We start from the raw sequence: 15,507 nt of genomic DNA on the forward strand, positions 1-15,507 counted from the left end.
CTCTCACCTCTTCTTTTGTATGCAGCATATCATGTCTTGACATGATATTGGAGTTTTAACATGATATTGTTCAACAGGCCATCCTGCGGTATTTTTGAAGTCTGTTATAAGATTTCTACCGTCATGAGTGCTAGTAAGTTTGCTGTTCGCCTGACTATCTTTTACATGCTGACATATGACACATAAATTCAAATTTCTGTTCTTCTGCTCTTCTCATCATGAATGAGCTGTGTTGTAGACGATGGGCCAGATGAATTGTCAGCCATTCTTTTTGCATTAGTATCAAGAAGTAAAGGATAAAAGCGAGTTTTTATGAGGAAGACATTGCTGAATCACTTTTGATGTAATCATAGAAATGTACCTACATTTTTACCACATGAACTGAGTTAGGTCCCACATGCACTTTCATGACCCTCAGCTTGACCTTTGATATTGATATTTGGTACATCTTTGCTTGTTGTTTGTTAAATATTATCAAATTAGTCTGGTAAAATTGGTTTACATTGCCAAAGTAACTCATTATTTAAGATTTTTGCAAAGATTCGAGTCCAAAATAACGGCCATCTTTGATTCCATATGGCGGACAAACGACCATGAGATTAAACGTGCCACCTCATTTTACATCATCCAGAGATGACATACTTACAATATGAAAAGTGAAACAGGTGACGTGACTGGGCACACGGGACCTAACACTGCCCCTACGTTTGTAAGAGATTATCAGTAAGCAAACATAATTCCGGTGTTTTTCCATACAACCAAAAGCCTCCACTCTCATATTGCTTTATTATCAGAGGTAATCAGGTCATGCCATTTAATATGTTTTCTACTTTGAGATGTTGATGGCGTACGTCACCAGGTGGCCTTAATCCTTACCATGATCGTCCCAGCTTATCTTTATATCTTATCTATAATATCTTTTAATGGGGCAGGTGATTAAACGTTTTTTTCCCTTGTGTTTTGCTGTCAGAGGAACTACTGTACTTTACTTTAGTTTGCTGTCTCGGATTGGGAGCCCAAGATAAAATCACACAGGGAGCTCGCTTGTTGTATCCATTTGATGTAGGTAAAATATTAAGTCATTATTCTGATTAGCTTCTCTTAGTAAGTTTTTGCCACACTGAAGTTTAATACTAGTTAAATTACAAGTCTGTCTGTCTCTCTCTCTCTCTCTCTCTCTCTCTCTCTCTCTCTCTCTCTCTCTCTCTCTCTCTCTCAAGTGCAACCCTTCTACTCACCCCACTCTTGCTGAGCTGAAATTCGGGGTTGCAGATATTGAGAATAAAAATAGATACAAGGTAGTAGTTTCCTTTTAGTAAAACAAGTTCTAGGGAAAAAAATTATCAATCTGTCGTCGTCAAATATAAATATGAAATCTTTTGGAAAACACCATATTTTTTTTACAAATATTTATTATTATATAAACTCGCGTATAAGCCAAACAGTATATCCTTGAGTACATAAACGTACGAAATGTGAAAAGCTTTTCAGTTCATGAGGAATTTCATCCCAGCGCTATTAAAAAATATCTTTCTAATCGCAGCATGTAAAATTATAGAGAAAAAATCTGATGTGATCCGTAATTGTTACTGGATGGACTTAGTCGTCAGCTTAATGCTTGAAGTTTTCATTTTCTAACGTTGTCACCGTTTCTGATTTTCCTTTTACCCTTACATTACTTTCACGAAGACTTTTGTTTCTATGAAAGCAGTCTGCTGTGCAGATTGTTTAGACGATAATGAATGTCATCTCTATCTGCTAATAGATGTCCTTTATCTCGCCCTTCCCTTGTTCGCTTCATACCTCTGAAACTGCCTTTCTAAAGCATCCCAGTCATTCCTGACGGGCTTTATTGTTTCTTTAATTGACCAGCAATGTCCCACTCCCTCGATAGCCCTCCTCCTTGAAATGGTTTGTCTACTTAACGTTTCTTCTTGCGCGGATTTTGCCAGCTGTCCTCTTCCTCTGAAGTGGAATTTTCTCGAGTACTTTCAAGTTCTCACGCCTTACGCCACACCTTTGCCACTGCCTGTAGTAACCTCTGGACTATCTTCAACCTGCAGTCATTGTTTTTTCTTGCAGTTTTTACGCACTCGGCTTTCTTATTACTTGTCACCGTTACCACTATTGTCGTACACAAGTAAAAATTTCATAACTTGTGTGATATATTATTGTTCCCTTCTTACCTGCGCATTTCTTCCAAGTCGACGAAGTAGTCGTCCACAGCGTCTCTTCCGTAGTCAGCCGCTTACAAGTTTGTTATTTTGAAGGGAATTAGATTAAATGTAATTATATTTCTCAGAAAGGTGTAATGGAGACGAATGGGTAGCTTTTTACTCTAATGATGAAAGTTAACTACATATTCAACAAGTACAATTACGGTTACAGTTACTATTTGAAACCACTCTTGCTAGACAAAGTTCAGTTTAAGGGGGGCTTCCTCTTTGATTTTTGATGAATATTTTTGAAATTTTAAAAAACTGGTTAAATGGCCGTAAGACATGAGCAACACCTCCGTTATCACGTGGTCAAAGCATTTTTTCGAAATATTAAAATTAAGGGGGTTCTGGCCCCGCCCCCCACACACAGTGAGGTAGTGCTGACGTTTGGCTCCTAATGACTACTGTCATTTTTTCCTTTATCCGCCTAATTTATTAATTATTTTGATTTTTATATCACCTAACCTCTTACGTCTGGCACCAAGAATCTGTTTGGCACACGTGAAATCATCGAAAAAGTTCTTCGTATTCGAGAGACAAAAAGGCTACAGAAACAAACGCCAAAGAACAAAAGGACCAAAGAAGTGAAAAAACGGCTGAAAATGAGCAAAGAATGTGATCCTGGGAAATACTGAGCTTTTCTTTCTTGGTTTTCAAACCAGGCGACAAAGAGTCAGGTGGTACTTGACGATACCCTCGTCTCAAGCGAATAATACCCCTTTTTTATTTGGGGGGGGGGACCTTGAGCCAGAAACCAAGCAAAAAAAAAACAGTAAGAACTATTAGAAAGAAAGAAAGGAAGTCGGAACTAAGTGCTAGTGAGTATTTAACATTTGTTTGTAACATGTTTTTGCTCTAAGATAAGTTTTTCCACGAGTGCCAAAAAAAAAAAAAAACACTTGTTGAACTCTACGGCCATTTTTCTCAGTTTTCACTTTTTTGCACTTCAAACGCTAACTACTTTTTTTTATTTTTAGGGCAATTTTAAAGTTAAATATACCATTGGAAAGAGGAAAGCAAGACGAATATTTTGTTGGGGCTAGATTTTTTCTTAGGTCGACGAGGAACCCGTGATAACCAAATAAAAAACATTTTCGGGGGAAAATTCCCCCCCCATCCAAAAAAACGAAAAATGGAAAAACTGTTCCCAACGTTTGTTTCCTACTATGATATACTTTCTGTGTATAAAGCCGTAGTGCAATAGCTCTAAAAATGAAGGCGGAGTTACATTTTTATTTATTTATTTATTTATTTTTTTAAATAAAAACCAAAATAATCATCCGATCACTTTGAATTTTTTTCTGGAACATCACCTTATATATATATGTATAACATACAAACATTTCATAAAAATCGGAGCATTATTCTATATAAGCAGATTCCCCCCTTAAGTCTGGTTGGGACCAGGAAAGCAAGGGGAAGCTGCGTCTTCACGTATGGGTGACTCGGGACTCGAATGCTCTTCTTCTGGCTTCTGACTTCTCTGGAACCCCTGGTTCTTCTTGCTATCTTCCAACTCCTCCCCTGCAGTTCCTTATTGGAAGATTTTATCTGTAAGGCCTCCCCTCGAACAGCTTGATTGGGAAGGACAGTTGTGGGTGTTGTTAAAATCTCTCCTTAGAGGATTTGATTGGAAATGACCTCAGGAGGAGGTGTAAGTGACTCCTCCCTAGAATGTTTGATTTGAGAAATGATGAACTACTTCACTTTGTCCAGCTCCTTTCCATGGAATTTCCATGTAAACGCCTCCTGTTGAAGGCGGGGTTATAGATATGGCTGGAATGTTAACTTCTGACGAGGTGATTAGTAATCCTTGGTCAGCTAAATCGCGAGGGCAAAGTTTCCAGATTTTACGATCAGCTTTATGGCCCTGGGCGCGATATTCTCGCTCGCTGTTTTGAGTTCGTGTAAGACAGTTTCTTGCGGGTAGCTTACTTGACACTTCAAGTCTCACAGTGCATAACAACCAAGACTTAATTGTTGTTCTCTCTCTCTCTTCTCTCTTTATTCTTTCTCTCTGTCTCTCTTTCTATTCTCTCTCTCTCTCCCTCTTTCTTTTTATTCTTTCTCTTATGCTTTCCTATCTAATTTTTCCTTATACCTTTACACTATTTTTATCCCGTAGGTGGGTAGTGCCATCAGTGTACCTCACACGGTGCACTGTAGGCATTGCTTGAGGTTCTTTGCAACGTTCCTTCGGGCCCTGGCTGCAACCCCTTTCATTCCTTTTGCCTTATCTCCGTTCATATTCTATTTCTTCCATCTGATTTGCCACCCTCTCCTAACAATAGATTCAAAATTATTTTTACCACTGAATGAATTCGTAGGTCCCAGCGCTTGGTCTTTGGCCTAAATTCTATATACAGTTCCATTCCAATCAAGCACTTTTTTTTCACTTTTACTCTGTACTGACACAGTGTAACACAAGTCTTTACTTCGGCAGTTTCTCTATCCCAAAAATTTTTCGCATGTATTAAAACCATTTAGTCCCTACAAAAGATCTCCAGAATATATTTCCACATCTCTTCCCATCGTTATCCACTCTGTGATCCCCAGACCTCCCATCTACGCCATTTCTTTCTTTGTCGCTTAATTTTCATTTAAATCGCCACACTTTCTTATTCCCTAAATCTAGCCAGGCGTAGATTTTTTCCCTCCGTAGGGGGTTAGTGCCGTCAGTGCGCCTCACTCGGTCCTGGTAGGCATTAAGATTTCTTTGCAGCGCCCCTTCGCCTTTGTAAAGTCACCAATTCGGCGCCAGGATAGTGTTTCGGCGGCGCCATTAATTAAGTCTCCGCTGAGCTTGTTTTCTTTGGTGACTTCCCGTTTTCTTCAAGCTAAATTAGTCACGCCTAAAACGTGCCAGGTCACGCATTTTTATCATTTTTACTTTATGGTATTTATACGAATGTCACACATTGTGTATCACATGTTTCTTCATTCACAGGCATCAAGACTGTATCTATATTGTGTCTCTGTATGTTTCGTATTGTAATTCGTACTCGTTCACTGCATATTATTGTTTATTGTTTCGACCTCAGGTCACAGTCAATTCCATTGTCTCTCACGGCCCGGCGTCAGTCGGCCGCAATATAAGCCGCCTGGATCTGTAATAAATCAGCAGTAACCTTTACCTGCTCGTTTCTTTGACACCTTACAGTGGTGACCCCCGGAGTATCCCGGAGCCATTAGCGGACTCACACGGCGACTCAGTCTTGGCTCCAGGATTTCTCCAAAAACGCTCTTAGCGGCCTAAACACGGCGCTGTAACCAGCGTTTGAGCGTGCTGACTCTCGTCGGCGTACCCCACCAGCGTCACTAGCGGAACCACACGGCGCACGAAAGTGCGTACTGACGCCGAGTATCCTACTCCAGTAAGGGGTCAAAGGAGCGAGCATGGACGCGGATATCCTCCTTCATGCAGTTAAACGCGGACCCCGCGGACTCCGAGGTTTACCTACCTCCCCATCGCAGCCGCGCGCCGCCCCGCATCGAGGCCCTCCCGCAACTCCACACCAGCGCCCGAACACACGACGGCCGGGCAACACAATCGCGGGCGCCCTCACCCTAAAGCTGCCGCCGTTTACGCAGGGCAACCCATCGAGGTGGCTGCGCAGGGTGGAGAGCCACTTCAGAATCGCGGACCTCACGGACGAAATCCTACAGGCCGACACAGTGCTCAACGCCCTTCCGGAGGACGTGTACAACAAACTCATCTCGCGGGTACCCGAAACACTCACCCTCACATACAGCACCACAAAAAAGTTCCTCCTCGAAGCTTGCTCCCTGCCCATCGCCGAGCGGGCCGCCCGTGCTATCGACCTTGCCAATAATCCACGCCACGACCTCGATCCAAGAGACGCTTGGGGCATGGTCGTAGATCTCCTGTCAACACCAGTCTCGGGTGGCACGAACAAGCGGCAGGAGATAAGCTTCGTACGGGAAATTTTCCTTCGCCAACTCCTCCCGGAAGTACGCAACCAGATCGCGCACCCCTACACCATGCCTGTCGAGGACCTCATAGAGGCGGCACAACACCTCACAGACTCCGTCAAGGCTTCACAGCGGCTAAAACCGGCCACTCAGCCGGTCAGCTCCGTCCAGCCTGAAGAGGGCGTGAGCAGCCCGTCAACGCCATCGCCAACAGACGTCCACCGAACCACAGTAGACGGTGGTCCCCGGGCTTCTGTCGCTATCACAAGTGGTTCGGAAAGGACGCCCGAAACTGCCTGCCGCCCTGCTCGTTCAACCGTTCAAAAAACGGGGGTGGCGGCGGCCAGCAGGACAGGCCGCCATGGCAGCCGAAGAACCCAGGGCCTCAAAAACAGTAGGTTTCTACGTCCGCGACACCGTCTCCGGCAGGATGATGCTGGTCGACACAGGAGCCTTCAAGTCGGTCTTCCCAGCATCCAGAGAGGACCGCAACCAGACACCAGACCCGGCCGCCTTCCTGACGGCCGCCAACGGAACCCCATCCTCTCCCACGGCACCAGGCTCCTGTCGATCTCCATCCTTGGCCAGAGTTACTCCTGGGACTTCATCGTCGCGGACGTGGGAACCCCACTCCTGGGGCCGATTTTCTGGCGCACTTCGGCCTGCTAGTCGGCGTGGGGCGCAAGCGCCTCCTCGATACCGACTCCTGCCGGTCTCTCCCGTTAACGGCGGGACCCAGACCCACCATCAGCGCCGTCGCCCCCACCAGTACGCACACCTTCTGTCGGAGTTCCCTGAGGTGTTTAAGCCCGAGCCGCCAAGTCCCCGGGGCCCCAGCCAAGCACGGCATATACCACCATATAGTGACTAAAGGGCCCCGACACATGCGAAGTTCGCAGGCTTCCCCCTCAGCGCCTTCAGGAGGCGAAAAAAGCATTCGCGGAGATGGAACGGATGGGCATCTGCAGGAAAGCCTCCAGTCCATGGGCCTCCCCCTCCACATGGTGCAGAAACCGGACGGCTCCTGGAGACCCTGCGGCGACTACAGACGGCTCAACATTGCAACGGAGCCCGACCACTACCCTCTGCCCAATATGCAAGACCTTACGGCCTCCTTTCACACGGGCCAAAATATTCACTAAATTGGACCTTCTTAAATCTTATTTTCAGGTACCTGTTGCGCCAGAGGACATACCAAAGACAGCCATCATCACGCCCTTCGGGTCCTATGTGTTCGCCTTCTCCACCTTCGGGCTGAGGAACGCCGGGGCCACCTTCCAGCGGCTCATGGACAGCATCCTGGGGACCTAAAATTCTGCGTCTGCTACGTCGACGACATTCTCATATTTTCCAGGTCTCACAGCGAACACCAAAGGCACATCAAAGCAGTCCTCCAGCGCCTCCAAGAAAACGGCCTCGTCGTCCGTTTTGACAAGTGTACATTCGGCGTCCAGAAAGCAGAGTTCCTGGGTCACGAGGTATCTCCGACAGGCGTCCGCCCTCTTACATCGAAAGTGGCAGCTGTAGCAAAGTTCCCGACACCCACCTCCATCAAGGCCGTCCAGGAGTTCCTTGGGATGGTAAACTTCTACAGGCGCTTCATCCCCGGGATCGCGCACACCACGGCCCCCCTGACGGAAGTCCTAAAAGGTCAACCGAAGTCCCTGTCTTGGGGACCCAGCCAGCAGCAGGCCTTTTCCCGGACGAAGGCCGCCCTCACCAAGGCAACCGCCTTGGCACACCAGGATCCCAAGGCTCCCCTCCAGCTGACGACAGACGCCAGTAACGTTGCCTGCGGTGCTGTTCTGGAGCAAATCATCAACGGCGCCCCAGCCCATCGCCTTCTTCAGCAAGAAGTTCAATCCCGCAGAGTCCCGATACAGCACCTTCGACAGGGAACTCTGCGCGATGTACCGCGCAGTTCGGCACTTCAAGTTCCTCCTGGAGGACGCCCTTCACAATCTTCACAGACCACCAGCCACTGGTTCACGCTTTCACGAAGCAAGGGGACGCATGGTCTTCCAGACAGCAGCGCCACCTCTCAGCCATAGCCGAATTTACCTGTTCCGTCAGGTACCTCCCGGCAAGAAAAATCCGTAGCAGACGCCCTCTCCAGAGTCGAGTTGAACGCAGTGCAGCTTGGTGTAGATTACCAGGACCTTGCCAGAGAACAGGCCGCTGACCCAGAAACCCCAGCATACCGCACCGCCATCACATCCCTCAAGTGGCGGGACGTGACCCTCGCCCCTGGAGGCCCCAGTCTGCTCTGTGACATCAGCACAGGCCAGCCCCGCCCTTTGGTTCCAGCCTCACGCCGCCGCCAGGTATTTGACATCATCCACGGCCTCTCACACCCCTCCGGCAGGACCACGGCCAAACTGCTTTCAAAAAGTTCGTCTGGCACGGGGTGCAAAAGGACGCCACAGCCTGGGCAAAACAGTGCCTGCAGTGCCAGACCAGTAAAGTGGGTCGTCACACGCAGTCGGGGTAGGCGAGTTCCCACAGCCAGGGCGCCGCCGCCACATCCACATCGACGTCGTCGGGCCCTTCCCCATCAGGCGGATCCAGATACCTCCTCACGGTGGTAGACCGTTCAACGCAGGTGGCCCGAAGCCACGCCCATGCAAGAAGCCACCGCCAGCGCGTGCGCCGAGGCCCTGCTCTCCAGTTGGGTTAGCCGCTTGGCGTCCCGGACCACATCACAACCGACAGGGCCCCGCTTTCCTCTCCGAGCTGTGGTCTGCCCTGGCTCAACTGCTGGGAACCACGCACCACACCACCACAGCGTACAACCCAGCGGCCAACGGCCTGGTTGAACGGTTCCACAGGTCCTTAAAGTCATCCCTCATGGCCCGCTGCACCGCCGAGGACTGGAAACATCAGCTGCCGTGGGTCCTCCTCGGGTTGAGGACCGCCCCAGAGCCGACGGCACCCCATCCGCAGCTGAACAAACCTATGGGGAACCCCTCGTGGTGCCGGGAGAGCTCGTGACGGATGATCGCCACTCCCCATCTCTGCAGAGGCTCCGCGACGTGGCCGGCAAGTTCGCCCCTTGCAGGCGCTCATACATCGACAGAGCAACCACCTTCGTGCCGCCACAGCTGTCATCCGCCACCCACGTCTTCGTCAGAGTCGACGCCGTCCGTCCACCACTAACTAAGCCCTACAGGGGACCCTTCCGCGTGCTGGAGCGGAACAGCAAGGCGTTCCGGCTGGCACTTCCAGGCAGGAACGACTGGGTTTCCATAGACCGGCTAAAGCCCGCCTTCCTGTCGGAGAGTCCCGGCAGCGTCGCAGCACCCCTTCCGCCCAAACGCACTCCAGCACGCCCTCACCACCGCAGGCGCGGCCGCCCCAGGAAGGGACCGCCCAAACAGCAGCCTCACAGGCGGGAGGCCCCTCAGTTATCCTCAAGGAGCCGCGGCACCCTTCAGCGTCCCACCAGGTACAGGGATTAATCAGACGCGTCCCTCGTCTTGGGGGGGGAGTATTTGTAAAGTCACCAATTCGGCGCCAGGATAGTGTTTCGGCGGCGCCATTAATTAAGTCTCCGCTGAGCTTGTTTTCTTTGGTGACTTCCCGTTTTCTTCAAGCTAAATTAGTCACGCCTAAAACGTGCCAGGTCACGCATTTTTATCATTTTTACTTTATGGTATTTATACGAATGTCACACATTGTGTATCACATGTTTCTTCATTCACAGGCATCAAGACTGTATCTATATTGTGTCTCTGTATGTTTCGTATTGTAATTCGTACTCGTTCACTGCATATTATTGTTTATTGTTTCGACCTCAGGTCACAGTCAATTCCATTGTCTCTCACGGCCCGGCGTCAGTCGGCCGCAATATAAGCCGCCTGGATCTGTAATAAATCAGCAGTAACCTTTACCTGCTCGTTTCTTTGACACCTTACACCTTCGGCCTCTAGCTGCAACCCCTTTTATTTCTTTTACTTTCCCCCTACTGCTAACAATTGTTTCATAGCGCAATTGCGAGGTTTTCCTCTTGATACGTCTTTGAAAACCTTTTCCTTGCAGTTTTCCATTCAGCGCTGAATGGCCTCATAGTTCCCAGTGCTTGTTAAATTTTATATTCTATTCCATTTCAGACATAGATTTAAACTGCTTAAAGTTTTCTTTTTATGCTTTCCATCCTTGGTTCATATTCCCATAATGCCGTAGTTCATGATACTCTATCCTTGAACTAAAGTGCTATTTCACCCGTCCCAAGCCTTCCAGTTACAAAAAGAATTGCCATACCTTACTCGCCAGCATCCTTCACAATTTCTTTATCTCTTTTGTCGAGTACCTTGCCTTTTCAATTTACACGCTAGATACCACATAAAAATATCTGTAATCGAAAACCGCTACTGTTATACGTTATGGCTCTTGTGTATCACATCAATTCGCGTTCAGAGGCTCAAGATTTAGTGTTGTGGCCTATTTTTTCATGTGTTTAGAAACGTGAGCAAGAAATGAAACTTCAAACCTCTTTCCTCCAACCATTTGGTGATTTCGATCCCAAGGAAGGGGAATCGGTCGTTCGAATAAAACATTTCTGCGGTGCCTCATAGTACGTCTGAGGGAATAGCCTCACTTGGTGGTTGTGTAGTGTAGAGTGTTAGTTGAATGTCTCTACCACTATCCCAGGGTGGTTCCACTAGTTGTTTCCTGATGTGTAAGTTGGCTGATGGTTTTAATCTCCCCTTTTCCCTGAAGAATTTGGTCTGTAAAGAGTAACTGAGTCTGATTGGTTCCGCCCCCTCCCCGCCAAATCTGACATACTGTTTTCAGGACAATAATTCTTATCATTGCATTTACCTTAACATGTCACTGATGATCTTTATAGTGCATTAGCTAGTTACAGACTTGTATCTGCATATCTCATCAGAACTGACTAAACATTAATTTCCTCTAAAACAGGTGCTGAAACGTCCAGAGTGAAAATTGGCTGTTGTACATTTTCTCCAGTAACATACATTCCAAGATGACAATCACTGACTTTGAAGATATTTTCGAATATATTGGAGGTTTTGGAAAATTCCAGTATGTAAGTATTGTTTGGGTTCCTGGTTCTACTGGATTTACTGACATAGTGCTTCCCGTTGGCACGGGGCGGGTTCAGTTGTGTTTGCCGACACAGGAGTCGGGACAATCCGGGTAACGGCATAACGGGTCAGTTGCTGCAGGGTTGTTGCCAGACAGGCTCAAACGTACCTCCACTTAGCCTATGAGGGCACCTTCCAGACACACTAGGGCACTCGCTCTCTTTTCTGGAAGTCCTTTCACCTAATTAGGGAGTCTCCATATATGAAAGACTAAAAGTTTGTTAGAACAAATACCGAATTTTTACAGTAATTTGTATCTTTCCTAGACGTACAACCCGTAACTTTTCAAATTGGAGGAAACCTGCCTCTGCCGCCTTGCTTTATTGCCAGTGTTGCATATCTTGTGACAAAGTCCAGTTAGGAAAGTCAGTGTGAAGGGACATATATCCTAGCTCCCTTACTACCTTGGAGACTATTCTTGTTAGTCAGTGCATGGGCCGGTACAGCGCATGCGCCGAGGAGTACTCCATATATGAAAGCCTAAGGTTTGTATACCTGTAGTCTGTCAATTTGTCAAACTATAAGATCGCTAGGGTGGGGCGAAGAAGGAATTCGCATGTTGGTTAACGACTTGTGATAAAAGTGCGCGCTTAGAAGAACCTACTCAAGTGAAAGTTTTCTAAAGTATAGCCGTGAGTTTAAAAATTACTTTTAAAAACACGTTTGATTTTAGATATTTCACTGGAAACCCATTTATATATAATATATATATATATATATATATATATATATATATATATATATATATATATATATATATATATATATATATATATACATATACATATATATATATACTGTATATATATATATATATATATATATATATATATATATATATATATATATATATATATATATATATATATATATATATATATATATATATAGAAACAGAGACGTGGCATCATTTTTGACCAGCGCTTTCGTGACACGTGGTTGACATAGGGAATATGGAAGGTCATCAGTCACTTTGCACGATTGGTCTTAAACCAGCCATCTAAAAAAAAAAAAAAAGAACTATCGTGCTCAAGCTGCCATTGTGATAGGACAGTATGGAAAGTCAAAGCGGAAACTACAGTAAATGACGGGTTTCAGACAAAGCCATAAACAAGGGAGTGACTAAAGAAAAGTTTTAAATGGCTAAATTAATAGAAGTGGCTACGCTGATTTTTCTACCTGGCCACACCATAATGATCTTGTAGTGTTTGACGGACTGTAGGAAAAATACAAATTACTTTTGAAAATTTGATATTTGGTGAGAGAATGTGAAATACTGGGTGATGAAAATTGCAATTCAGCGTTGAAAAAAATGTGATCCACATATTGAAATTCTTAGACTTGAACATTTATATGGCACTGTACGGTATAGATTTAGTAGTTTACATTCATTTGAACTAAATGGAAAAGCTCTTTTAATTGAAACATAAATTATAAGCACATAGGTAATGAAACTGAGTAACGATATTGAATAAGTATAGTATATATTCCAAATTTAGCTAACTAGGATTTTCCTTTATACATGGTACTTTTACTTGGTTTAAATAATTTTAATCATAACTTGCTAGAGGATGATTTATAAAATTTTCAAGATTTTAAAGTATACCGTGAAATTAACACCACAGAGACGACTGGTTTAGTTTTAAAGGATAATTGACTTGTTAATGTGTTGCTGCCCAAGTACGGATCTGTTCTGATAAAATTGATGAATGACATTTAGTGATATTAGAACTTGGTATTGAATGGAGAACCTTTTACTTGTTTTTTCTTCACAGTCACTTTTTGCTGCAAACTGCCTCATCAACATCTTCTTGGCCACAGTGTACTATGGACAGATGTTTATGACTCTTACCCCACCCCATTGGTGCCGTCCTCCCCCTGAAGTGTCCTCTCTCAACTTGACAGAGGAAGAGGTCAAGCTTCTCACTTTGCCTTGGTCTGATCACTCTTCTGACTACGAGTCGTGTGTTATTTACAACGTCGACTTTGTAGAGGCAAGTTTGTGGTTGTTAGTTTTATATCAGTACAGGAATGCAAACCCTTGTTGTATGTATTGACTCGTTTCTCACTGAATTAGAAATGTGTATTTTAACAACTAATATAGCATTGTTTTGCATTATGTATGTACTTTTCAGAGCTATTGTGTGCAGTATGTTGTACAAGAACTTTTGATGTAAAAGTACTTTTATCGTTAAGCTTTCTTGTAACTATCATGCATGCAGGGTCCTTCCAGTTCTCTTACCGAGTTGGAAATGAAAGTGATGTATGTTGTAATGTTCTTCATGACGTGCATTGGAGAGGACGTTAATAATCCTTTTCTGTTCATATTTTCTTACAGCATCATGTTTATTTTGTTATGGTTACATATAAGCCCTGAAAGCAGGACGCTTCTGAAGGAATTTACTCTTGTGTTTGATTTCTTCTTACTGCCACTCCAGCTAAGAGGCCAGTGATATCAGTAATGTATAGGCCAAAGTTAACACATAGTAGAAGGTAGTCAGCATTAGTGCTTAAATGTTGTCAGTCCTCTAGCTAAGAGTTAGGTACCCAAGAAGTCATAATGTTACAACTTCCTTCACCATCCCATACCTGTAGAGTTTGCAAGGGGAGATGAAGTAGAGGGTTTGTACTCAATTTGGAATACCTCTAGAGGATGATATCATATTCACATGGGTGTCAGAGGCATTGATGTATTCCCATGACAAATTTTGATTGAGGAATGTGGTTTTAAGGTCATATAACTATTTTATGTCATAGCAGGATTTTGTCCTTAAAAGGATCAGTGGTTAAAAGAGAAGGGGTCTGTCTATATTAGTTCTATAGAGGGAGGAATGTGTTGGTCAATTTATTAGTAAAAATTATAATGTCATTCCACCCTCTGCTGCATTTTGTATGGGAGGTATCATCCATTTCATGAATTTCCTGTGGAACCTGCAGTTGTGTGTACTCTGGTGATTAGCTGGTTACATCAATATATACCGTTCTCTTTTCTTGTTACTCCTTAGTGTGCTACTTTTGTTCTTGGTAAATACATTCTCACTCCCCTAAGTAGTAAAGCACAATAGTCTTTACTACTTTAGGTAGTCACATCCTTTGCAGTCTTATCCAAAGGAATGCCAAAAAGATCTTCAAAGTGCTTTACATTAATATAACAAGTTCTTTAGTTACCCAGGCAGCAGCAGAGCTATACTGAAGATCCATTGCATCCCCTCTCATATACAGGTTGTAGAATGCAGGATAAGTAAAATTAATATGACCATTGTAGGGCACACAGAAGTTAAAATTATTTTTTGTCTTGAATATCACCATATTTTGGACCTTGAATGCCTGTACCTTTATTCAACAGAATGGATCTGTTATGTAGCTTGTATCTTTATTCAACAGAATTGATCTGTTATGTACAGTAGCTTGAATTTTTCAGAGTTTCAGAATGGGCAGAGGTTTTGCAGTAGAGAAATGACAAGTCATGATTTCTTTCATGAATGTCTGGTTAGTCTGCAAGGAATAAGCATAAATAATAAATGGTTTATCTCTTTGAACATATTTGATAGTTTGTACAGGTATTTTGTTATATTCTGTCTTCATATCTGCAGAATATAGTGTATTTTCCAGTAAGAAAGTGAGTAGAGTTTAATCAAGGGTTTGTGTTTATTGGAGTGACTTTCTGTATTTAAATATTTTCAAACAGCAAAAAAAGGCAAAATGTGTGCTTTGTTTTCAAGAACTACTTAATTAGGGCTGTTGTAACTCATTACTTCATGAACATTGAGGTCATTGGATGGGCAAGGCATTGCAGTAAGTAAACCAGAACATAAGTGGACTGAATCGAAGTCCTGTACAGTTTTTTTTCCTCCATCTTTGATCTACTGTACTGCTCTTTTACTACTGAAGTATTAATGCAATGTGGTTTCTTGTTGAAGTTATGTTTACTTCTACTCTTGGTTGGCTTTTTGTTATGAGTTTTATGTTTCATAGCTAAAGGATTTTTTATTGCTTATCATAACAAATGTGCTATTGCAAATAAAAAAAGTAATTGCGACAGCTAGGTCATTGTTAGACCTTATAACTACTACCACATTGCTTCAGGAAAATCAGTCTGTTGGTCAAGTCATTGCAGTTTCAAAGTCAGTATAAAGCAGCAATTAGAAGGCATTGGAAGTACAGTATACTGTTCTCCACAGCAGTCTTAGTTTTGATTTAAGAAATCATTGCATTCATAGTGTGCTGTGTGAGCAAGTTACATTATT

At 44.2% G+C, this 15,507-nt stretch overlaps 1 protein-coding gene across 19 annotated transcripts in view; it reads left to right on the forward strand.

Annotated features, from left to right (window-relative positions):
- The window catches only part of LOC136831258 (organic cation transporter protein-like), a 214,002-nt gene that overhangs the window by 110,826 nt on the left and 87,669 nt on the right, over positions 1-15,507 (forward strand). For 18 of the 19 annotated variants that reach the window (XR_010850816.1, XR_010850820.1, XR_010850815.1 and 15 more), the window contains exons 2-3: positions 11,076-11,202; positions 13,036-13,254. Coding sequence is in view for 9 of the 19 variants with exons in the window: in XM_067091342.1 (XP_066947443.1) it covers positions 11,140-11,202; positions 13,036-13,254 (282 nt within the window). In the remaining 10 variants the exon portion in view is untranslated. Of the gene's footprint in view, positions 1-1,037; positions 1,063-11,075; positions 11,203-13,035; positions 13,255-15,507 lie in introns of those variants that run through there. The other variant, XM_067091343.1, reaches the window with a different exon arrangement.

The sequence above is a fragment of the Macrobrachium rosenbergii genome, chromosome 48, assembly GCF_040412425.1.
Source record: "Macrobrachium rosenbergii isolate ZJJX-2024 chromosome 48, ASM4041242v1, whole genome shotgun sequence".
In the NCBI taxonomy this organism is placed as follows: Eukaryota; Metazoa; Arthropoda; class Malacostraca; order Decapoda; family Palaemonidae; genus Macrobrachium; species Macrobrachium rosenbergii.